Below are 26,021 nucleotides of genomic sequence, written 5' to 3'. Positions count from 1 at the left end.
CTATGGGATGAATTCACTATTGTTTTACCTATGTCAAAGGTCATACATGGCTTGTCATCATCATACGTTTGTGGATCCTTACAGTCAGAATAAGCCCTTAATCGATTCTGCGTGACATAAATTACTCGAGTACTGTGACTCACGAGACAAACTCGCAAATGAAGGAATTGGGGGCTCTTACAAATGTACATGATGATAATAATCATCATCATCATCATAACGCAGCAATAATAATGTGTGTACCCAAGGAAAGCCTCACAGAGTCTCAAGTCTCACTTTTACGACGGCGTTGGGAATCGACCACTCGGACAGTTTTCTTCCATTAAACAAACGCCTTTCGTGCGGGGAAGGTGACACGGCAGAGCCTGGAGAAAGCCCACGGACACCCGATTATCACGGTTGTCTACATAGTGTGCAAAAGAAGTTGAACGTACATCACACGACCCACCTCCCACACGCACGGCTCAAACGCCGACTCGCTCGGCAAGGGTCGGGCGCCTTGCTCACGAGACGGCTCCGTCTCTGCGCGTTCCGCCAACCCTACACCCCATGCTGCTCTCTTGGCCACAGACGTGCATGGACCATGCTTGTAGACCGTAGCACGGAGACGTAACGGAGTGTAACAACACGTAAGCGCGCGACGCCGTCCGGACCATGCACAGTAGAGCCATACGCACACGTGTACTGTATATATATGCATTTACGCGTAATCTATGTACAATGCATGTCGCGGCGAACATCACAGTCACTTCTGCACGGCGCACATTTCTGTTTCATCAGTCCTCGCTTTTCTTCTGCTCATAGCGGGACACTCCGGACGTATCTTCTCGTTATTGTCAAGTGTCCACTGATGGCGAAGTGACTCCCGTGTTTTTTAGTGTGTGCGTGTGTGTATGTGCGTATATAATGTGTACCACAAGCCAAGCCAAGCCAATTCAAGCAAGCCGTCTTCCTTCTGAATATTTTCCGTTTCAATGCTGGAGCAGACGACCAGATCGAGCACTTGCACGCGAAATGAACGCAAGCCATTCCCTCGCTTTAACGGGGTGCCACAGTGACAAGATGTTAACTACTTCGCCTGGTACACAGGAGGTCGTGGGTTTGATCCTGACCCAGACGACGTCTGTATATTTGTAGTTCCCATGGTCTTCCCGTGGTCGCGTGGATTTTCTCCGGGTCCTCCGGTTTTCCCCTCCACATTTAGAATCAACATGCGTTTAGGGTATTTGGCTGCTTTAAATTTTCCACGTGATAAGCCACCTTGTTCAGCTTCTGAAAAGGAACTATGTGGCTCAGTGGGCGTTACCTGGTAAAATAAAAAGAGTTCGTTTCTAGTTAGACAAAATCGTCCACGCCATAGTTTCGTCGTCAGCCTGGAGATGTACATCCCACTCACAGGCCGGTGTCGAGTTGGCCTTGTGCCGCACAGGGACAGCTGACGCCGGGGGTGCCCCCCTCCCCTCATCCCCTCATCCCCCCCCCCCCCCCCCCCCAGCTAGGCTGCCACATGGCACCTGAAGATGTGCTGCATGGGAGTCGCGATATGAAAAGCAGTAAGTGACGGTGACTGTGGGATCACAGCGGTGAGCAGCACCGATGAGTTGACCAGTCCGACCCGGGTGAACTCGCAGCTCGGTGGGACGCGGATGACCCCATGTTTCTTCATCAATCCGAAGCGAATAAACAAACAAACAAACGAAGAAGCAAAAAAACCCACACACGACATTACCCAGGGATTCATTTCTCACCGAATATAATCCGGATCGCTCGTAGACTGCAGTTGGTGGCACGTGACGAGCAGCCTGAAGCCGCCGTATACTGGACGTGGTGTGCCGGGTGCGAAAATATGTTTCGTGTCGACGACCCAGACTGGCTTGGTTTAAACAAAAAAACTACGTAAAGCCCTGAACAAACCAGATACGCGACCCAACTCAAGAAAAACGACCTCCTAAAACATCCTCCCATGTTCGCACGATGCCGTCTGCGAGCCGTCGCAGCGCGTGGCTCCGTGCCGCGGGGGCCGCTCGTGAGAGACGAGCCGGCCTCGACTCGTCGCGGGGCAGTTTGGCCTCGCGCCTGCGGTGAACCGCGCGCGGAAAAAAACGTCGCCGCCGGTGAGCGCGCTCAAACCCGCTCCGTCGCCACTCGCCGGTGCGTCTCACCGTTCGGTGGGGACGACGCGCGCGGTTCACCGTGACGTCGGGCGAGAGAGAGAGAGAGAGAGGGAGGGAGGGAGGGAGCCCAAACCGAGCGGGTAAATAAATATAAATAGGAAGTGAAACACGCGGGCGTCGTGGTTTGTGTAAATGAAGAAAACGAAACGCAGAATTATCCCGATGGCCGGTCGCCAAGAGTAGCGATGGTGTCGCCGCCGCCAAGGGACGTTCGGTGCCGCTGCGGAGACTGAGCGATGAAATCGACTCGCGTGCAGTGAGAGGACGGAGATGGCATGGCGGAGAACTTCATCCAGCAGTGGATAGACCATGGCTGGCGATGACAATTTAAAAAACAAAAAATGTAATTCGCGAAAATCGCACGAACCTCTCGATCCCCACCTTGCCGCAGACTAGGGGTCAACCCCAACTCCACCGCGTCCAGGCTGCCATCACAGCCGCATTCACCACTTGCTCACTAGCCCACCAGCAGCCAGTCAACCCACCAACCCACTGACCCTCCGACCGGCCGATCGACTATTTCACCGACCCATCCACCAGCCAACCAACCAGCCATTCCACCAACCCACCAACCAGAAAACCAACCAGACCACCCCCACGCCAGTCGGTCAACCCACCAATCTGCCACTAGGCAGCCAACCTGCCCACCAATCGACCCACCCACCAGCTCGTCAATCCACCCAACCAACCAACCGACCGGCCAGCAAGTCAACCCCACACCCCGGCGCGAGCGGGCGCCGTCCGTCCGGGCCCCCTCGGCCCGCCCGTTAGTCCATCGCCTCCTTGGCCTTGTGGCCGCCGCACGGCCTCGGCACCTCCTCGGGCCGCTTGTCAGGCCCGTTGGCGGCGGCGGCGGCCCCCTCCCACGAGTCGGCGGGGGCCCCCCACGAGGCCCCGTCGGGGTCGACGGCGCCGGCGGGGGGCGGTGGCGGCGGGGGCCCCCGGAAGCCCTTGCCCTTGCGGGAGGCCGCAGCGCGGCAGATGAGGATGAACCAGTAGAGCTGCGGCGCCAGCAGCAGCGTGGCGGCGACGTTGCAGACGAGCGGCAGCGAGAAGGGCACGGCCCAGACGGAGAGGCCCACGCGCCGCCCGTACTCCCAGTACATGTAGGGGAAGACGAGCAGGCGGAAGAGGAAGAAGGTGGCGAGCATGAGCGCGCCGTTCAGCTTGAAGAGCAGCGTGCCCTGCTGCTTGAACTGTGCGCACGCGGAGTAGGGCGGAGGGAGACACACGAGGCAACGACGGCATTGTTATCGTCAGCGGCGGCGGCGGCGTCTTTACCTGCATCGGCGGACGATGGTTACCGTCGCCGTCCTCGTTGCCGTGGTAACGTTGGTCCTCGTTGTCATCGTCGCCATTGCCATCGTTGTTATGCCCATCGTCGTCATCATGCATAAATTATCGTGAATGGAGTTGGCCGAACATCCCCAATATAGGAGCGCAGAGCTTGGGCAAAATGTTGGTGCCATTATTATTGGCTGATTTCCACGCATCCCCCCTGCCCCTCCCTTCACCCAGCCGTGTGCAAATATCGAAGTCTATGGCGTTTTGAGATGCAGTTTTCATGAATGATGTTATATATTTAAGAAAAATGCTAATCATTATCATCATCACGGCCATCATTAGCATTGCAAATTCATCATTATCATAATCATTGATCACTGTTATCATCACCAACCAGTATTTGTTCCGCATAACTGAGCTGCAAGCCAGCATTTCCTCGCTGCACAAAGCCATTATTATCAAGGCTGTAACAGTGTTGGTCGGGTTAGATGACAATGGAAGTGAGTTCCAGTTTATCGGTGCCATGTGTTTTTTTTAACAACGCACGCGCAGTCTTTCGATGCGTATTAATCCACCGATGCAAATATTGATGCCGATCGTCCAGGCTCGCAAAACACGCGCTGAATATTGCGCACGTAACAAATAAGTTGTGTTACGACTCACGCGACGTCGCACGTGACGGGTTCACGTGACCCCGGGCATCCACCAGTGGCGCTACCTTTCAGTGCGATACAACAATTATTCTAGACTTATTCTTTGTTTTTTTCGGTAAAGTCACGTATAAAGATAAAATAATAAATTAAATAATAGCATACTACGACGTTTCGATTGCAACACAAGCAATCATCATCAGGCATAGTGAAATAGCGACATAAAATCTAACCACAGAGACGATCACCCCTCTCTGTGCCTGTGTTGCTCTCTCTGTGTATCTTGGTGCTCCCTCTAAGCCTTCGTACTCATTGACATGTACATTTTTTCTCTAACCCCCTCCCTCTCTCTCTGCCTCCGCCCCCCTCTGTCTATTTAAGGCCACCCCACAGAGACGATCACCCCCTCTCTGTGCCTGTGTTGCTCTCTCTGTGTATCTTGGTGATATCTGTCTGCTTATATGTCTGTCTCTAGTTTTCTGGTTAGATTTTATGTCGCTATTTCACTATACCTGATGATGATTGCTTGTGTTGCAATCGAAACGTCGTAGTATGCTATTATTTAATTTATTATTTTATCTTTACACGTGACTTTACCGAAAAAACCAAAGAATAATTCCTGCAGTCACGAAAGCTCCAAAATTAAGAATTATTCTAGAGTTGAACCCATGGTCTTGAGCGTCCTGCTCTTTTGCGGATGACGTCGAGGGTTCTCCAACGTCCACTGGGAAGCAGAAGGACACGTCTTTTCACAACTCCTACACCCGCGGTTCTAAACGGGGTTGGGGCCGGATTAAGATCGTGCAGGCCCCTGGGGCTACAGGCACTGTGAGGCCCCCAGTAATATTTTCAAAAGGAAAATAGAACCCTCGACGTCATCTACATAAGAGCAGGCCACTCAAGGCCATGGGTTCAATTCTAGAATAATTGTTTCATTGCACTGAAAGGTAGCGCCACTAGTAGTACTGCGATGCCCCCAGTAATATTTTCAAAAGGAAAACAAAGTTCAAGAAAAAATAATATTCTTTTTTTACAAGGCTAGCAACAAATAAAATTCAGCATTCACAACTGAAATAACTTTTCACTTCATCTCTGGATGCCCTCCAGCTGGCGAAGGCCCCTGGGGCTGCTGTTACCGCAAAAGCCCGGGCGGTATTAACCTCGTGCAGCAGAACACTCGGCTTTGGCACAGGCCGGCTTGGGTGGGGAGGGGGTTAGGGTTGCATATTGCAAACAACTCCCATCTGTTGACCCGCGGTAGCTCGTGGCGGTGATGTTTTGAGACGGCTGGGTCATGCCCAGTTCTTTTGCATCAGATTGCAAGTCGATGATTCCAATTACGGCATTTTGTACCCTCACCGCTCGCTCCGAGTGCGCCATAGGCCAGAACTCTCTCCGCCTGCGAAGGGAATATGAGCTCCGAATGCAATTATCAAATTTCCGGACGCGAAAATCGCGTTGGCAGGGGTCAATTTCACGGCGAATTGTCGTGGGGGGTTTTTTTAATCCGCAAGACGTGACCAGCGGGGCAAGCGCGTAACAAATCAAATGGCAAGCGGTAAACCCGCGGCTACAGCAGCAACAATGCTTGCGGTAGCGCTACGGGGCAAAAGACGAACTTCATAACGACCACGGGATGAAGGCATCGCCCCCCTTGAGCCTGTTTTGCCACACTCCACGGCATTCGTTATTTACGGGCTGGTGAAGGGGGTGCCAAGGACGGGGTTCGGATATCGCTCGCCGCCGATGTTCGCCGTGGCTGTGAATCGGGGGCAGTTCACTGGGTTCAGAGCTCCTCGTCACCGTTCACTACGCCACTGTTCCGCCGATGTCAATGTGACACGACCATGATTATGTACATCTTGTATTATATGTGGCTTATTGGTTGGTACGTGTCCCCTAGGACATAGAATTCAACATTCAAAATGAAAGCTCATCCCCATGATAATTATCTCGGGGTGCAATATTGTCCGATAAGATCGGTCACTAGTCTAGAGGTGGCAAGATCAATTAGGGGTCAGATCATTGAGCCGACACTGCTGAGATTTTGTGTTTTAATCCGGTGATTAAACTGGGTTCTCAAGCTTAGCTAGATGATGGTTCCAGCCCGGTCACTGATGAATGCACAAAACTAGAAGCCAGCACACATCAACGTTGGTTTCGATGCCCAAGCGACAAAAATTTATCTCCGTTGCAGGATATGTGGGAAAGTCTGCCCCCTGGCGTGCGGGCAGCAAAAGGGTCACACGTGAAGTGATCTCTGAAAATGTTCTGTGAAGCCAACTTGTGGGGGCCGTTCTCTGGCACACGGGGTGGGGTTCACTGCTCACCGACAGTTCTAAACAGACGCCTCTTGTTGGGACGCGATGCCGACGGGCACGATTGGAATACAATCGGAGGAGAAGCACAAAAGAAGAAGAAAAAAAACATTCTTGATTTGAGGCTTTCGTGACTGCAGGAATCCATACTCTTTGGTTCTTTCGGTAAAGTCACGTGGGTAGAAAAATAATAGATCACGACGTTTCGATCGCAACACAAGCAATCGTCATCAGATGGGACAACCACAGCAAGAAAAAACTGCAGCAGGTTTTTATTGCCGAAAGAAAACACTGCAGCAGTTTTTTTTATTGCTGTGGACAACGTCGTGATCTATAATTTTTCTACCTACGTGACTTTACCGAAAGAACCAAAGAGTATAAAAAATTAACCCGTAAAAACAAAGTTTTTCACTATAAATCCTTTATATGCGTGGCGGCTAGAGTCCTCTCGTCCTCTGGCTTGAGATGGCTGCCACCTATGGGTCAGATGATTGCCTGCCACCATTAAGCAATTGGTAATTAAATAGAATTTATTTTTTCCTAAAAAGTGTAAAATTTTGGAAAAAAACTGTCACGCACAACGAGTCTGTGTGCAAAATGTCAGCTCGATTGGATCACGGGAAGTGGGTTAAAAAACGACCGAAAGATTTGCATGGTCGTAAGCGCGCGCAAGCAAGCAAGCAAGTGAACTTAACATAAAGGATTTTAAAAAGGCGATGTTCACTTACGAGTTTGGTACCCATACACAAACCCATGGCGACAGTGGGACAACGCGGGCCGACAAACGGTGCGAATGGGTGCGTCCAGTACCTGCAGCAAGATCTTGCCGAAGCACACGAACGGCGTGCTGACCTCGGCCATGAAGAGGCAGCCCTGGAAGAAGTCTCCGAGCTCTCCCCTCACCATCTGCGGGGCGACGCGGGGTAGTTCGCGGTTAACGGCGTTCGCTCAGCCACACCGTTCGCTCTGCCACGCCGTTGATTGAGGATGACGGACGGAACGGGGTGGGAGGAGAGACGTTCTTGGGGGGACCCTGACCGAACGGCGGCGGCCTACGAGCGCAAGGCCGCGGTTTCTTGCAAATTTGGGGTTACGGTTGTCCCAGAGGAACTTCGTGTGAGACCCGCGGGGATTCGTTAAAATAAAAAATAATTGCTTGGTTGTAATTTTCGATTTAAAGCTTTCGTGACTGCAGGGATTCATCTTCTTGGTTCTTTCGGTAAAGTCACGTAGAAGGGAAATAATAAAATAATACAAATAAACAATACATTCTTTTGTCAAGGCTCTCTTCCCCCTCCAACCCAGCTTAAATATACGCTCCAAGCCTGGGGTGTTTCATTCAGACGCTGTCTTTCTGACAGACCTGTTCTTCACCTGAGGACGGCTGCTTGCGTTGTGGCCGAAACGTCGTGAGAATTATATTATTTTATTATGTTTTTTTTTATTTTATTATTTCCCTTCTACGTGACTTTACCGAAAGAACCAAGAAGACAAGCCCTCTTACTTTCCTTGACAGTCAATATGATTTTGATTTAAAGCTTTCGTGACTGCAGGGATTCATATTCTTGGTTCTTTCGGTAAAGTCACGTAGAAGGGAAACAATAAAATAATACAAATATAAAACAATTAAATTATCACGACGTTTCGACTGCAACACAATCACACCTGATGACGATTGCTTGTATTGCAGTCGAAACGTCGTGAGAATTTAATTGTTTAATATTTTTATTATTTTATTATTTCCCTTCTACGTGACTTTACCGAAAGAACCAAGAAGATGCTTGGTTGTATTCACGCCAATGCGGGCGCTCGGCACAGGCAAACAACGTCAACAGCTTCGGGCCCCAAGCATCCCAAGGGCCCTCCGCCTTCATGAAAATACATGGGTGCACAAAATGTCACCTCTAATTAAGATCCTCATTGACATAACACGCTAATTAGCATAGCAATCACATGAAACGCTCTCATCTCTGCATCTGCCTTTTATCATCTCACGACACCCTAATATTGGTCTGCATCTATCTTAACTCACGGCTCTCGCATCTCTTATCTAAGTATATATATCTCTCGTGTCATCTCACGAGGATTTGTGACACCACCGATTATCTGCCCGCTGTCGGCAGAGACGGCCAGGCGGTGAATGGCACTCGCCGCCGACCGAGCCGGCTCGCAAGGGGTTCCGCACGGCAGCGCACTGCTAGAGTGCGCGATTTGCCCCAGAAACGGACTCTTTATTTTTTTTTTATATTCGTTTAATTCAAACTCAACGCGAGCCTGATACAAAGCGCCGATCACTAAACGGAGGGCGGGGGGTGGGGGCGAACAGAAATTCCGCGAACAGCAGCCCGAGTTCAACGCGACAGGGCCCAGTGTCGGGGGGAAAAACTGGGCTCACTGCTCCATAGTAGGGCTGGCTGAACGATTAATCGATTTTAAATCGAAATCGCAAATTGAAACAATGCGATTAGCAAATCGCACAAAGGCTGCAATTTTTTGCGATTTAAAAAGTCCTGTTACTTTCTTATTGGAATAGTTTTTTATTATTATTAGAACTTTATCTATTCGACTTAACAATTGATCTATGTTTGATTGTTCTATTTCACTTTTTTTTTTTTATAAATACACGTTGGAAGCAATTCATATCTTTTAAGTCCTCATCCTTGCATTAGAATATATAGAGCAGTTCATATTTTGATGGTATCACGTGGTAATGCTCCATCACATGTTTTTAATCTATTACACAGTGAATATTCAACTGAAGCTTGACCTAAAATTTGTTTATCGCAAATCAAATCGCAATCGCAATATCTGTCAGAAAAATCGCAATTAGATATTTTCCCCAAATCGTTCAGCCCAACAGTCCACACCCAGGTGGGGCACCACCGGCGTGGACGTGAAAGTTGATATGGCGAGGGAGGGTAAAGGGGTCAGGGTGAAGATAATTCACGTACTGGGAGCAGGATAAGGACAGGGGGGAGGAGGGGATTGGGGGAACTGGAGCGGGGGGAGGGGGAGGCAGTAGACTCTCAAAGATATATTATTTTTGACAAAAATGGTTATCATGTGCAGTAGATCGATTGAGCGGACAGAAAGGAGTTGCATCTCTCTCGCTTTCCGTTCTCTCAATTAGCCCCTATATGTCTCCTTGAGTTTTTCCTCCCAGTGGCCAATGGTTTTCAGCAATACCGCCCCACCCCCTACCCCCGATTTACGTCTTACCCTTTGACGTCGCTTCGCAAGTAAGTCGTCAATGAACGCCATCGCCCGATTTGCATCACCTCAACCCAGAGGTCGCAACCGGGTACCCAATACCCGTACCCTACCCGATACCCGGCTATCCATACCCGGCCGGGTACGGGTACCCGTTTGCGACCCTGGTGCGGCCGGGTACGGGTACGGGTAGACCGTGAGTCACTGGTGAGTCACCGTTTGTCACTCATTTCCCAACGTCTTGTCTCTTCTCACAATTCAAGTTCCTAGAATCAACCCACCCGCGCCTGCAACATGGCTTCATCCCAGAGGTCGCAATCAGGTACGCGATACCCGCACCCTACCCGTACCCAGCCGGGTACGGGTAGGGTACGGGTACCCGGCCGGGTACGGGTAAGGGTAAGGAATCAAATCCCGTTTGCGACCTCTGCCTCAACCCACACTTACGTCGCTGACAGCATCGTCCATCCTTTCTCGTTATCCGTCGCCTGGGACCTTCGCCATCCACCCACCCTGGACACGAACTACTTTGCGTCGCGCATAAAGAAATGTCAAGTCTTGCGTCGTACAGTATAATGTCTTATTTACTAACAGAATGTTGGTCATTGCTTTGATTTACGTCGTTTCGATATTCTTCGCGCCTTTCAGGAGTGCATCCCCGACCGGGGTATTATTGTATTTCTTTCATTTCCTGATGTACAGCGCTTTGTGCGCCTTGTCGTGAAAGGCGCTTTATAAATGACATTTCTTCTTATTCTTAAAACATGGGTGGGGAACCTCCTCTTCGTTACCGACGGTCAAATCGGCCTTTCAAATACCTTTGGCGGGGCCACACATTAACACACATTAACACACATTAACACACATTAACACACATAAACACACATTAACACACATTAACACAAATTAACACACATTAACACAAATTAACACACATTAACACACATTAACACAAATTAACACACATTAACACACATTAACACAAATTAACACACATTAACACACATTAACACACATTAACACACATTAACACACATTAACACACATTACCACACATCTCAGTAACGTCTGTCACCACAAGAGGCCACTGCAGCGACCGAAGTGACTGGGTACAGTGGTCAAAAACATGCCCCTCTAGTGCCCGATTAGTGCGGCGGTGATGCCCGCCGCGGCGGACGGACGGATATCGTTTCGTGCGGGCCGCTGCAAAACCGTAGACCTCGTGTGGTCCGCGGGCCGTACGAAATTAAGTATCGTGTCTATAGAGGGGGGGGGGGGGGGGGGGCACGTAGGCTCGCCACTCACGGCACACAACAACAACAACAACAACTTTCTCGTGGCTATGACGCGCGGTGTCGCGGGGTCAAGGGCGCGCGGTCACGTACCGTGGACACGGGGAAGCAGAGCATGCACACTCCAACGTGGTGCATCACCATGAGCGTCTCCTTGGCTATGAACTGCCGGCCCGTCTGCACCAGCTGATCCCACAGCAGCAGGCCTCGGGACTTGGTCCGTCCGCCTGCGTCGAGTCCAGGGCCGTTACCGCGCGCGGGTCCCACGCCCTCCCGCATGGCTCGCCGGTGCCAGTGGCACAAGAACATCGCGCACACGTCGTAGAGGAAGTAGGGGGTGGCGAACCACACATACCACGTGGCCAGCCAGTGCCTGCTCGCACACAACGACAGAGAGAGTTGAGTTTCGATGTAAAGCTTCTTTCGTGACTGCAGGGATTCATCTGCTTGGTTCTTTCGGTAAAGTCACGTAGAATGGAAATGATAAAATAATAAAACATAATAAAATAATTCTCACGACGTTTCGGCCACAACGCAAGCAGCCGTCATCAGGTGAAGAACAGGTCTGTCGGGGAGACAGAGTCTGAATGACAACCCCAGGCTTGGAGCGTCTTTTTTTTTTCCAAGCCTGGGGTTGTCATTCAGACTCTGTCTTCTTGACAGACCTGTTCTTCGCCTGAGGACGGCTGCTTGCGTTGTGGCCGAAACGTCGTGAGAATTATTTTATTATGTTTTATTTTTATTATTTTATTATTTCCATTCTACGTGACTTTACCGAAAGAACCAAGAAAGCGACAGTTGAATTCAGCAAAATCGGGAATATTTCTTTACGCTGGAAGAATCCGATGAGATGTAAAGCTATTTTTCACAGGTGTTCAGTCGGGGCGGGTCAGAAAGTTAGAACAACAAACAATACGAAAACGCGATGGGAGTGTACAGCATAGGAAAGTTAAGCAAATCACTAAAAAGACATCGATTTTTATTTTGCAAGGTAAAGCCCGCTGTGCCATTTGCTTATTTTTCAGAAGCGACCTGGCCACAAATGATAGTTCAGTGAAGTGGCTTATCACGTGGACATTTATAATAGCCAAATCAAATACGTAATAATCTAAACATTTATGGTCCGTGGGTCAAAGGCAAATATTTTATTACTTGAGATGGCAAAACTTGAGTTGTACCAACATTGTTGATTCATAATAAACGTTTTCGGGTTAGATCGCGTTATTTATAAATGTGTCGTAACCCTCCACCACCCGACACGGCCAATCAGCAAAAAAGTGTCACGTTGACAAAAGACAAATAGTTCACTGCTTTAGCCCCACACCGGTGTGTTGAAGAGTGAAACCACAACATTTACAATTTGACACATTTATAAATAACGCGATCTAACCCAACAACGTTTATTATGAATAATATTGGTCGCGAAAGCCTACGTGTTAAATTTGAGTGTTGAGTTTATTGCGATTTGTTATACGGATGATGTCCTTTCGATCAGTTGTTGCCCGGATATTTTTGTTACACGAGAGATCCGTGGTACGCGAGCAACAGCAGCAGCAACACAAAACACAAACATCGGGTTCTTTAGCAACATCACACAACTTACAAACGGGGTATATTTTTTTAACGGTCGTAAGAGAAACACGTGAATTAATGTTAAACAAAAAAGCTGCAAATATAATGAGAGCAAGAGGTGCAAGTCAGTTCGATATTTCAATCTAAGAGTAGTGATATAAACACACGTGCATCAAACAAGAGATTGAAAACATGTGGGTGGGAAGAGGCCCCAATGGATGTAAATTATGCAAGAACCCACAACTAACACGTATGTTGTCACGTAATCCACTTGTATCAGCCACATCGACAAAATAATCATTTACATTTATTCGTAAGGCGCCTTCCACTAACGTCTGACAGCACCTTGAGACATTAGTGGTATCGAAAAATATTTGCCACCACATCGCAGAACTGCATTCTGGTCTGGCCCATGGATTGTTGTTGCGTTCCAGCGACGCATAAAATCGATGTCCGCACCTCTGCGCAAGCGTTCACGGCCGTGGCTCTCAGGTGCGTTTTTCAGGGTCGTACCACATGTTATCCACATGTTTGATGAAGAGTCAATTTATCTTCATGGTTCTTTCGGTAAAGTCACGTAGAAGGGAAGTAACAAAATAATAAAAATAAAACATAATAAAATAATTCTCACCACGTTTCGGCCACAACGCAAGCAGCCGTCCTCAGGTGAAGACCAGGTCTGTCGGGGAGACAGCGTCTGAATTAATTCCCCCGACAGACCTGGTCTTCACCTGAGGACGGCTGCTTGCGTTGTGGCCGAAACGTCGTGAGAATTATTTTATTATGTTTTATTTTTTATTATTTTATTACTTCCCTTCTCCGTGACTTTACCGAAATAACCAAGAAGATGAATCCCTGCAGTCACGAAAGCTTGAAATCGAAATTTAAGAGTGAATTTAGTTGAGCAATCGAAATCGGATTCAGAAGAAGCTCCCGGCACGTGGAGTGAAACGCCGCACATCATCAGACATCATGCCGAGCAACGCGCAGTGCAGGCCCACCCAGTTAGATTAACGAGTGCTGTGTGGCAATCCAATGGGCAGATCCCGTAATCTCACTTAATCATGCATCTTATCGGTAACTGGCAAAAGTCCGTTGATATTTTGTCGCGTACGGTGGAATCATCTCGTAGCTTGAGTTAAACCTCCAGCAACCGAGGCGTTCTATTGAAACCCGAAATTAACCTTGGCAGGTCACTGTTTAACCTCTGTTGCCCTCCACCTGTCCCCTAGACATCCATGCTGTCGACTCCACCATGCCCTTGTTCCAGTCCTGACTCAAGCGCTGCCTATTCTCCTTTGCCTACGACTGACTGCCTCTCCTCTACAATGGTGTACACATTTCACTGTGAAATGCGCGGCAGATATCCACGCCGCAATTTGGATTTACGCTCCATCAATCCAAATTGTATGAGACGCGGTAAAGTATATGAAGCCATTTCAACCAATAGAACAAATAGCTCTGGCGGATTTGCACGACCCTGCCCGCTGTAATTGACTAAAGGGTAATAATCATTTGATATTTGAAGCTCAGCCGATCGCTATTTTTTTTTATTTGAAGCTTTCGTGACTGCAAGGATTCATATTCTTAGGTTTTTTCGGTAAAGTCACGTAGGTAAAACATTAAAATTAATAAAAGTAAAATAAAATAATAGTGATTTTTATTTTGGATTTACCTAAGAATACGATCGCTATTTGTTTCGCACGGACTTCCAACGAGAACGAACAGACGACGCTTTGAGCTCACGGCGTGAGATTTTCTGCCGGTCTCGTGGATGAACGCCGGATGAAGGAGATTACGACTCGAGCCCGCTATGCTTCACACCACGATGCCGGTGGCACACCACGTGACGCCTTCGATGCGTCACGCGGAGCACACGTGTAAAGTTTACATCGGAACATCGCCAAGGGCTCCGCGTCAGATTTTATATAAATTACAAAGTCCCTTGAGATTTTTTATTCTTCTTCTTCTCGAAAGGGCAGGGGTTTTTTTTCCGTAGCTTCCATGGGTTCCACCAATAGTCAGTTGCCCATGTTTTTATTTAGATATGTGTGGTGTTATTGTATTATGACTGGGTTATTACTGGTGTGTCAGTTTTTTGACTTCAATAAGATTTTTTTTTTACCTTTGATGTTGCAGCGCTTTGAGAATACCAATTTTAAAGGTGCTCTATAAAACTGAGTTTATCTTTATTTTTTAAACAAACGTCATTTTTCCGACAAGGCTTTATCAGACCAGTGTGTTTTGAAACATGCGCAATCAGATATGGTGAACGCGCGCGTGCTCGCTCGCACGCACAATACACAGAGCACAAATCAACACGCTCCAAAACGTCTGATTCCGTTACCGCGGTATAAGTAATCTGGATCTGCTCATCTGCTGTGTTTAAATGCCCATGCTGGATGGGGAGCAGCAGTGTAGCAGTTATCTCGCTGCGCTACGAACCAAGCCCAATGACGATTATCTGAACCAGTCCTGGGCCTCCCCGAGGTCGATTCAGCCTCAAATGAGTATCTGGTGCAGTGTGTAAAAATTGCCACGAGGGAGACAAAGGCGGCCGGGCGTGGTGCTGGCCACCCACCCCCTCGTGTGCCGTGCCAGCCTTCATGAGGTGCTCGCTAACAGCACTTGCCCCAGCAGTATGTTAAGGCTACACGGGGTATCTTTGTCTTTGTACACTGGGATGGTGGGTAGTGCTGCAAAATGCATTGTTGTACTGTGATCCTCTGTTCCCACATCTATGCTCCACAGCAGTGGCGGCTCCTGCAAAATCTCTCAGGGGGGGCAAATGTCTGGATGATTTATAAGGATAAGGTCCACCCATGCAAAGGATAAATTAACAGCTTAAGCATGTAAAGGCAACTTCACTTCTTTAATATTAATGAAAAATAAAGTGACTCTTACAATACATCTTGTTTGTTTCTATACTCACTATTCATACAATCCACTCAAGTTTCTTTTATTAAAGATTCCACTAGGTGGCGACAAATAATATTGTTGGATGCAACGTGCTTACGTATGATGACGTAAGCACGTTAGGGCGAGCCCTCCCGGAAGCCATAGAGAATGCATTGCAGCGCCCCCCGTTCGAAAAAAAAAATCTTTGAATGTAAGTCTATGGGGCCACTCGGGGCGATTCTCAGCCGGAGGGAAATCGCCCAAAAAGAGGCGGTACTCCACAGAACGTAGCATGACGCTGATTGGACTATATCCAGAGGCACAGTGACGGCTAGCGTGACTCTGTGGTTGAATGACATTGGTGGTGCGTCGCCCAATCGCCCTAATGAAGAAACCGCCCCTGCTCCACAGTCTTCATCAACCCATGCTGGCCAGCATCAGAATCAGAATCTGGAATTATACTCGAGGAATCTGATTAGCTCTCAAGCTCTTTTTCACAGATGTCCAGCAAGTTAAATCAATAAACAATTACGAAAACATCAAACAATAAAAGATACTCGAGTAAGACAGAGAAAAGTTAAGCAAGTCACTAATATATGTAAATAAAGCATGGAAATACAAATTGCACCAGTACATATTCTTAGGTTTTTTCGGTAAAGTCACGTACTTTACCGAAAAAACCTAAGAATATGAATCCTTGCAGTCACGAAAATATATTTCATCTTAACGCCAAATTATTTGCCCGATTTAAAAGGGGCATGTTCACAGCCGCGCCAGCTCCACACAGCCCCGCTCGATATCGAACCCTGCGCAAGCCACCCACCTGCCATTCACCCGTGAAAAAACAACCAATCAACCCCCACCACAACTCATGAATCAATAAACCCGGTAATGGTTGGGTTTAGGGTTAGAGTTTTGGGGTTCGAGTTAAGAGTCTGAGTTCGAGTTTAGGTTAGGGGTTCGGGTTGGGTTTAGGGTTTGAGTTAGAGGTTAGGGTTAGAGTTAGGGCACGGTCCTCCTGTCGACAAAGCACAAAGGGAGACAGAGAGAGTAGGTGGTTAGGATGAGAGTTAGATTTAGAGAGTTTGGGATTTAGGGTTGGGTTTAGGAGGCATGTTACTTGAACCGCACAGGGAGACATGAAGAGTTTGGGTTATTGGGTTAGGGCAGAGCGACAGCCGAATACAGAAAGGGATGGAGAGAGATAGTGGGGAGGGGTGGAGGTGGTTGAGGATTCGGCCATTCGGGCACGGCTCTTTGCGCACCGAGAGAGACAGAGAGAGAGAGACAGCGAGAGAGAGACACCGAGAGAGAGACAGCGAGGGACAGGCAGCGGGAGAGAGAGAGACAGCGAGGGAGAGACAGCGAGAGAGAGACACAGCGAGGGAGAGACAGCGAGAGAAAGAGAGAGACAGAGGGAGAGACAGCGAGAGAGAGACACCGAGAGAGAGACAGCTAGAGAGAGAGACAGCGAGGGAGAGACACAGCGAGAGAGAGAGACAGCGAGAGAGAGAGAGAGACAGCGAGAGAGAGAGACAGCGAGAAACAGGCAGCGGGAGAGGGGGATGCCCGAACCGTTCACCGCGCAGGACGTGCTCTGAACGACAAACACCCCAGCCCTGGCGAAGCCACGGATCCTCTCGATCCGCCGAGGCGATCTTCCCTCGTGACGACGCGAGCCCTGCTGAGGTGTGGCTGCTCTAAGTGGCCTTCCCATTGTCCAAATTAAATGGAAGCGAAGAATGATGAATGTATGTTGAACATCCGTGCTAATGCAGTGGCACACTGCTGGATATCTACGAGAGAGAAAATATCTTCTTGGTTTTATTTCGATTTAAAGCTTTCGTGACTGCAGGGATTCATCTTCTTGGTTCTGTCGGTAAAGTCACGTAGAAGGGAAATAATAAAATAATAAAAATAAAACATAATAAAATAATTCTCACGACGTTTCGGCCACAACGCAAGCAGCCGTCCTCAGGTGAAAACCAGGTCTGTCGAGGCGACAGCGTCTGAATGGCATTCAGACGCTGTCGCCTCGACAGACCTGAAAGAACCAAGAAGATCTTCTTGGTTCTTTCGGTAAAGTCACGTAGAAGGGAAGTAATACAATAATAAAAATAAAACAATAAAATAATTCTCACGACGTTTCGGCCACAACGCAAGCAACCGTGCACCTGAGGACGGCTGCTTGCGTTGTGGCCGAAACGTCGTGAGAATTATTTAATTATGTTTTATTTTATTATTTTATTACTTCCCTTCTACGTGACTTTACCGAAAGAACCAACAAGATGAATCCCTGCAGTCACGAAAGCTTTAAAGAGAAAATATCGTCGTAGCTCATCAGAATCCTCCAGTACTGTATAAATGTTGTGATTCTGATCGCGTGGTGCAATTACGCAAATTAAATTAATTGGTCCCCTCCCTCCCCGTCTTCGCCTTGGCCTCCATCGGCCCCTGGCGCAATCACACCGCCTGCACACTCGATAGCCCCGCGGCTGCACAGTGCACACGGCGGAGACGGCGCGACAAACAGAGACCAGCCACGTACATTCTAGATGTGAAGCTTTCGTGACTGCAAGGATTCATTCTCTTAGTTTTTTCGGTAAAGTCACGTAGGTAAAAATTCATTCTCTTAGTTTTTTCGGTAAAGTCACGTAGGTAAAAATTTGTTTTATTTTATTAATTTTAATTTAATTTTTTACCTACGTGACTTTACCGAAAAACCTAAGAGTACCAGCCACGTACACTTTTAAATATTGCCGCGACCAGTTGTGTTGGCGAGCGCCTATTAAGAGGCCGGTCCCGCGCACACACGAGTGGATGCTGCGTCCAGCGCCACCCCTTGCAGTACTCATTTAAGGCTGAGTCGACCTATGGGAATCGTGATAATGGGATCGTGATCCTCGGTAGAGTTAATCGAACCGTGATAACACTGGTCAACACCAAAAAAACATTTTTTTCTGGCCTGGACTTTTACAGATGTTTTAGACTAATTTAAGGGTGCTGGTTCCAAATCTGATCTCAGATTTTGCTCTATCACATCTCATTTTTATGCTATCGGCATACCCCATTTTCATTGATTTTACCCGAAATTAACTCTGTCACTTATGATTGCAAGTTGTTGCGAGTCAGTGACTGCTTTAGTGTTAAAATATGGTGCTGTATTTTTAGAATAGTGTGTTTAAAATAATTCTATGTAGATATCCACATTTATTTAATATTTTTCTTCTGCAGTTTTTATTGAAAATGCAATATTTGATATCTCAAAAACCTGATGTGATAGACAAAAACTGATGCCAGATTTGGGATCAGCACCCCAAAATTACCTTAAAACCGTTGGAATACCTTATGCCAGAAAAAGTGTGTTGACCAGTGTAATCGAACCGCAGGGGAGGGGGAAGGATTGTCGTCTGTTTTGCTCAGAGCGTGCGTCTCTCTCGATGGCTGAGCACCTTCAACGACGCCGCTTTCAACCCCCCCACCCCCACTCCGATGAATATTGGAGAGCTGAATGGAGTTCAAAAGGATTCACAAAGAATATGTATTTAAACTGAAGGAGTCCGACGAGCTATAAAGCTCTTTACACTTTGGTTCTTTCGGTAAAGTCACGTAGATGAAAAAAAAAATGAAATTTGTATTATTATTTAATACAAAAATTTTAATCTACGTGACTTTACCGAAAGAACCAAAGAGTACGTGGATCCTTGCAGTCACGAAAACTTCAAATCTAGAATATTAAGCTCTTATTCACAGATGTCCAGTAGGGGCCGGTAAGAACGTTACGACAACCAAAGACTCAAAACGCAGAAGATCCCCTAAGTTTGATCTTCCACGAAGCTCGCGGTTCACCCGAAGCTGCATCCACCGCACAAACCACGGCAGCAGATGCGGATACCCTGATGATGCACAAATGAAAAACATTGAAAACTCTCCAGTAGTCGTGTGCGGCTGTGGTCGTCCAGAACAGACCGTGCGACGTAGAAACGACGCGATTGCCCGATCCGCAAACACGAAAGGGGCCGACACCACGGCGCGGTTGTCTGGCTTGACCACCTGAATGTGCGATGGTAGCTGTGTTGCTCTGCGTCTACGTGAGCCTACGTGGGATTTTTGAACATTTTTGCGTACGGTGCTTTTTCTGCAATATTTTACTGTCTTTTGTTGGATTTTCTGTTTGCACTCAGTCACATAGTTACTTTAAGATGTTTTTAAATCCTTTATATTAAGTTCGCTTGCTTGCTTGCTTACGACCGTGCAAATATTTCGGTCGTTTTTTAACCCACTTCCCGTGATCCAATCGAGCTGACATTTTCCACACAGACTCGTTGTGCGTGACAATTAATTTTCGTGAAACATTTTTTCCAAAATTTTACACTGTTTAGGGAAAAATTATTAAATATATAATTACCAATCGCTTAATGCTGGCAGACAATCATCTGAACCATAGGTGGCAGCCATCTCAAGCCAGAGGACGAGAGGACTCTAGCCGCCACGCATATAAAGGATTTAGAGTGAAAAACTATGTTTTTACGGGTTAATTTTTTGTTCATGTTTTTGTTTTTTGTTTATTGCGGTTGCACCCGATTCAAGAGCCGAATGGCTCACAGGGCTATACCTAATAAATTAACTTGAAACTTGAAACTTGAGCCGTGCGAAAGAAAGAGGAAAATATTGAATGAGCGAATGATAAGGCCGCGCGGTGCGTTTCCTCGACCGGATCTGCTGCTGCTGCTGCTGCGTGCTCTCACTCGTAAGCGCTTTGTAGATTTTTTTCTTTTCTCCAGGACAAAAGAGCGCTATAACGAATCAACGTTTCACGGGGTCACGCTAAGCGAGGTTTGCCTGAACCTAACCCGACATATCTCTCTCCACACTGATGCGAATTATTTTGTGTTAGGTAGTTTTCAATTCACTTCTTCATTCGAGTAAGTGCCATGATATATAATACGAAGGTCGTTTGTTTAGTTGCATGTACGTGTAACAGCTCTTGTGTCAATCCACTGCTGGATGACAGTTTGCCCACGCGGTGCACGTTATGGAGTTGTTTTCAAACATACTTCACCATGATGGCCTGCCCGAGTTGGAAAATTGATTTCCCTGTACTGCCCTCTGCTGCCCACAATGTATTACCGCAGCAGCCTAAAACACGTGTTATATGCACTGTGCTCACTCATTGAAACACTTTTCCAGGCCATCCATGCTCAACCCTGCTATAACATATATGTTGTGAGGGAAGGGACCTTGTCTGAAACATCGCCGATTATATGCTTATTTTTAAAACCACACACTGTTATTGACGAGTTGTTGTTTTATGTTTGTGTTTATTGTGCTTGCGCACCACTGCCAACGCAGCAGCGGCATCGTCACCTACCAATTTGCTGTGACATATGGATCAGACACGCCGCCACTGGCAGAGAGAATTGAACAAAAGCGTGCTGAGAATGACACAGAGACACAATGCAGAACGCATGGATCAAGGATTAACACATTCCTGCGGAGGGAGCTGGTAGGAACGTTGGGTTGCTCGGTCAATGGCCAGGGTCAACGGCGGCGTGGCGTATTCCGCAAATATGGCCGACTGTGAGGGCGGGCACAAGCCGGCGTGAGTAGGTTAAACGTTGAGTTTTATAAGGGCACCACGGGGTGACCAGCCCCTCCCCACCCAGCCCCACCCACTCCAACCCCCCACCCAGCCCCACCCCTCCCCAGTCAGCCCCTCCCCACCCAGCCCCTCCCCACCCTCCCCTCTCCACCCCTCCCATTTTTGGATGCACGACGGACGGACACAATAATCCCCTGTGGGCTGGTGGAACCAGGTGGTTCCTACCAGTAAATGCTGAGTATATCCATCGAATCGACTGCGAAGAAAATGCAGTGGGCTCGGGGAGGAGGGATGGTGGCTGATGTATGTATGTTGAACTTCTTTCGCACCGTACGTAGCCAACTGTGCTAATCGGAGGTGCGGGGGAAGGACAACAAACTGATGGACGAGACTCGTGATGCAACCGCAGTCAATTAAGAAAAAACAAGCAGGAATAATATCAGCTGATGTGCGGGGTCGGTTATTCATTTCAGCTGCAAACAGTCCGGAACGCACACCATATAAAGCTTCCATTATCTTGTCCTAAACCTGTGCATATGAAAATAAAGGTGCAATATTAATATTGGAATACTATCTCTATAGGCGTGCCTTATATTGCAGTGGTAGTGCCTTACGCCAATAACCTCCAAAAATCCCAGCCCAGACTCGAACAGCACCAGCTTTCCGGAAAATATTGCGTGACAAATGAAACACTATTCACGAGTTAAATGGATTGTGGCATTTCTGAACTGGTAGCAAGAGGGTTGGTGGGCGGGGCTAGAGGGTTGGGGGGGGGGGGAACCTTCATCCAGCACAGCAACGGAGAGAATTTCTACCCCGTGACCTTGGTAACTGCATAGAAGTTCAAGGGTAAAGCCACCACACAGTCAATTTTAATATCAGTCAAATCCCTTCAGAGGAGGCCAATCCTGCCACTTCAACTCGGTTCAGCTACAGAGCGATGCCCCCCCCCCGGCCAGAGACATGCAGCGGTGTCGTTTGGGGAAACAGGTTCGAGTGTCTAGCAGACAACATCATCAATTGTAACCCTCAAGGCAGCGGCGAAATCGCCGTCACCTTCACACGTGCGTGCGTGCGCAGGAGGCAACATTTGTCTTTTGCTGGCAGCGGTACCGTGGTAGTTGGCGCAATGGGCTACGAGCCGGGCCACCCGAGTTCGATACCTGCACACAGCCAGCGTCCGTGACATCTGTAGCGTGCTAAGTCACAGACACTAATAGGCAGAGGTGGGACAAAGTCATTGTTATGCAAGTCCAAGTCGAGTCGCAAGTCATCAAATTCATGACTCGAGTCTGACTCGAGTCCAAGTCACATGACTCGAGTCCACATCTCATAGGTGGGACAAAGTCATTGTTATGCAAGTCCAAGTCGAGTCGCAAGTCATCAAATTCATGACTCGAGTCTGACTCGAGTCCAAGTCACATGACTCGAGTCCACACCTCTGCTAATAGGAGGTACTCTCTCTCTCTCTTTTATTCCGGCCTTCACAGCCTCAAGGGATAACCACATACTGGGTCGGGACAACCAACATGCTGCCAGACCCACAGCTTGAAGAGGGTGACGATCACGACAACGACGGCACGACGAGTTCCACTCCAGATTGCAGCAGCCCCGACTGTGAGTCGGAGCTCGCCTTTTATCCTGCCCAGCGTGGCCAGGCTCCGCCCTCGGCACCGCACACCTCTAGATCCCCCAGAGGGCTCCGCGCCTTGCCCACAGGTGCAACTGGTAGATCGGGCTGCTACCCCTAACTCCATTGTCTACCAATCTCCCAGCGGCACGCGCTCCAGTGACTCATTCGATGTCACTACACATCGACTCAGCGTTCATGGAGTAGCGTAGCTGCTGTGCGTGTGTGTAAGCATCAGTATTAAGGGTGGTGGCATTAATAGGTTATCGCTAATAGCACTTTCTCCAACAGTCTATGTAAGCTACTACGGGGAATATGTCTTTGTGGAGTAGGTGGGGGCTGTGGGGGGCGTTGGTGACGTTCTGTACTGCACACTGAACATGCCAGGCTCGCCAATGCAGAACCCTGGGGTGATGGCGCTGAACCGCAATCATGAAATCCATGCAAATTTTGTTAAAATTGAATTCACAGAACGGTTACAAATGCAATTAGCTGTGAGAAGCATATTTGCGATTTATTTATTTTCTAAGTAATTAATATTACCAATTATGCACTTGCTCGGGGACATGACATTTATTTAGAATTTACTTATTTATCTTAAAAAATGTGTTAAACTTTCCACGCAGAAGAAAATGTTACGTTAATCTCAATATGATATTTACAACATCATAGCCTTTTCACCACCGTAGGTATCGTTCGACTCGACGATGTTCTCTTAGAGCTAAGCTGCAACGTTCCTATTTTTAGGAGAACGCAATTTGCCGGAGGGTGACTCAGAGGTGAGAGCACTGACCTGGGGCACCGCTGACAACCGAGGTTCGAATCCAGGTTAGTTAAGCCACCTGTGATGATTCCGGGCCCTCAAGAGTGGCGAGTCAATGTGCGCGGCCTGGTCGTCGATTGATAACTCGCATAGAGAACCACATACGTAGGAGACTCAAAAATCGACACACTCATATAAAGATAAAGATCCCCCGTATAGCCTTAACAGACTTTAGGGGCAAGTGCTGTTAGCGAGCACCTATGAAGGCCGGAACGGTACACGAGGGGGTGGGGTGGCCAGCACCACGCCCGACCGCCTTTGTCTCCCCAGTGGCGATGTTTACACACCGCACCGGGTACTCATTTCAGGCTGAGTCGACCTAGGGGAGGCCCAGGACCAGTTCAAATAATCGTCACTGGCGGTGTTGGCCATGAGCGGGAATCGAACCCGGGTCGCCAGGTTCATAGCGCAGCGCGCTAACCGCTGCACTACCGCTCCCCACATATGCTCACATAGTGACGCACGTGTGGAGAAAGCCCATGGGCTGACAGATATACCCATACACTGCACTCACATAGCGACCCATATTCTTCCATAAAAACCCATAGACTCGTATAGAGACCCACATGCTTATATAAACACCCATAGACTCACATCGAGACGCGTAGACTTGGATATATTCACTAGGTTGTGATGAAACCAGGTTCTCAAATGTAGCGAATGGATGGTCTCAACTCGGCCACTAATGACTGCTCATCATATTACATTTGGTGCGTCGCTTAATTTGACAAAATCCCTGCTTTGAGAAATAAAAAAAACCCTTTTATTGTTGTGCAATGTGCGCTCATTGCAGATCAAATAAAAGGTGCCCCTAGTGTGGATCATATAATTAATCATTCTGAAGTGACTTCAGGCGCAGTTTCATCATCTTATGGCACCGTATTCCGGATCTGTTCTCTCAACACGGCAGGGTAGCGCCCTGCGCCGCGAGCTACTGGGAGAATTTCACAAGGCGACGCCTCCTGCACGTGCCAAACAATTGGGAGTACTGTACATAACTGGAATGTAAATTGAAACACGTGTGTACGCGCGTGAAAATTTGAAGAGAGCCAAAGAGTATATAAGCAAACATCCTCGTTAATTTTCGTAGCGACTGGGTTACAGGCGCTTGAACAGCAGCTGCGCCCACTCACGTTGATTAATCGTTCATCTTCCAGACCCGCGATCAACACTGCCGGGCCTGCCAGCCGAACATCCCTCGTGACAAACTGCGCACTCAGCTGAAATTGCGCGTTCCACGGTTTTCGCGGATTAACGCCGTGATTTTGGGGAGGAGGGAGGAAAAAAAATTAACCCGTAAAAACAAAGTTTTTAACTATAAATCCTTTATATGCGTGGCATCGGTTTTATTTTATTATTCATTGCTGTTTTTCTTGAGTAAGAGTTTCATTTTTATCACATTGGTATTTTAAATTAAATATGAAAATTTTGTTTTTCCTAAAAAGTGGAAAATTTTGGAGAAAAAAATTTCACTAAAATAAATTGCCACGCACAACGAGTCTGTGTGCAAAATGTCAGCTCGATTGGATCACGGGAAGTGGGTTAAAAAACGACCGAAAGATTTGCACGGTCGTAAGCGCGCAAGCAAGCAAGCAAGTGAACTTATTATAAAGGATTTAAAAAGATACTTCACAACCGTATCATCTTTCCGTCTGGCTTGTTCATTGCACGAATCACTTCGCGATCGAGTTTGGGGAAAATGTCAGCATCGCCTCCCACTGGATCTCACAGCAACGACAACAAGAACAAATCTGTTCACCAGGGATTCATTTTAGCCGGGTTATGTTAGCATCGACCACACCATACTCATATTCTTGGTTCTTTCGGTAAAGTCACGTAGAAAGGAAATAATAAAATAATAAATAATAAAACAATAAAATTCTCACAATACTCTTTCTGTACCCAGCACACCACATCCAGTATCTCTCTCTCGTTGCGGTTGTGGCGAAAAGGTTGCCAGCGGTCCTGGTTTTCCCAGGATTGTCCTCCTTTGGAAAATATGAAAGTCTTTACCTGGACCTTAAAAGTTATAGGTTTTGTCGGTTGCATAATAATAATGTACAAATACACCGCTGTAGACAATGCATTCATGATTCATAACTGATTTATGGGATCAGATCGCGTAAGTAAAATGTGTGTTGTAAACCCTCCTCCATCCTACACGGCCAATTAAACACATTCCTGCGGAGGGAGCTGGTAGGAACGTTGGGTTGCTCGGTCAATGGCCAGGGTCAACGGCGGCGTGGTGTATTCCGCAAATATGCCCGACTGTGAGGGCAGGCACAAGCCGGCGTGAGTAGGTTAAACGTTGAGTTTTATAAGGGCACCACGGGGTGACCAGCCCCTCCCCACCCAGCCCCTCCCCACCCAGCCCCTCCCCACCCAGCCCCACCCCTCCCACCCCCCACCCAGCCCCACCCTCCCCACCCAGCCCCTCCCCACCCTCCCCACCCAGCCCCTCCCCACCCAGCCCCACCCCCACCCAGCCCCACCCTCCCCACCCAGCCCCTCCCCACCCTCCTCACCCAGCCCCTCCCCACCCAGCCCCTCCCCACCCAGCCCATCCCT

At 48.1% G+C, this 26,021-nt stretch overlaps 1 protein-coding gene across 1 annotated transcript in view; it reads right to left on the bottom strand.

The window, feature by feature from the left end:
- Window positions 1-1,496: 1,496 nt before the first annotated feature.
- Window positions 1,497-26,021, bottom strand: part of TLCD3B (TLC domain containing 3B) — a 65,736-nt gene continuing 41,211 nt past the window's right edge. Inside the window, exons 4-6 of the mRNA XM_078857706.1 lie at window positions 11,022-11,301; window positions 7,237-7,332; window positions 1,497-3,370 (exon numbers count right to left, since the gene is read on the bottom strand). Of these exons, the coding sequence (XP_078713832.1) occupies window positions 2,942-3,370; window positions 7,237-7,332; window positions 11,022-11,301 (805 nt within the window). The 3' untranslated portion in view covers window positions 1,497-2,941. The remainder of the gene's footprint in view (window positions 3,371-7,236; window positions 7,333-11,021; window positions 11,302-26,021) is intronic.

Source organism: Lampetra fluviatilis, chromosome 6 (genome assembly GCF_964198595.1).
Source record: "Lampetra fluviatilis chromosome 6, kcLamFluv1.1, whole genome shotgun sequence".
In the NCBI taxonomy this organism is placed as follows: Eukaryota; Metazoa; Chordata; class Hyperoartia; order Petromyzontiformes; family Petromyzontidae; genus Lampetra; species Lampetra fluviatilis.
This window is presented reverse-complemented; position numbering and strand designations above follow the sequence as displayed.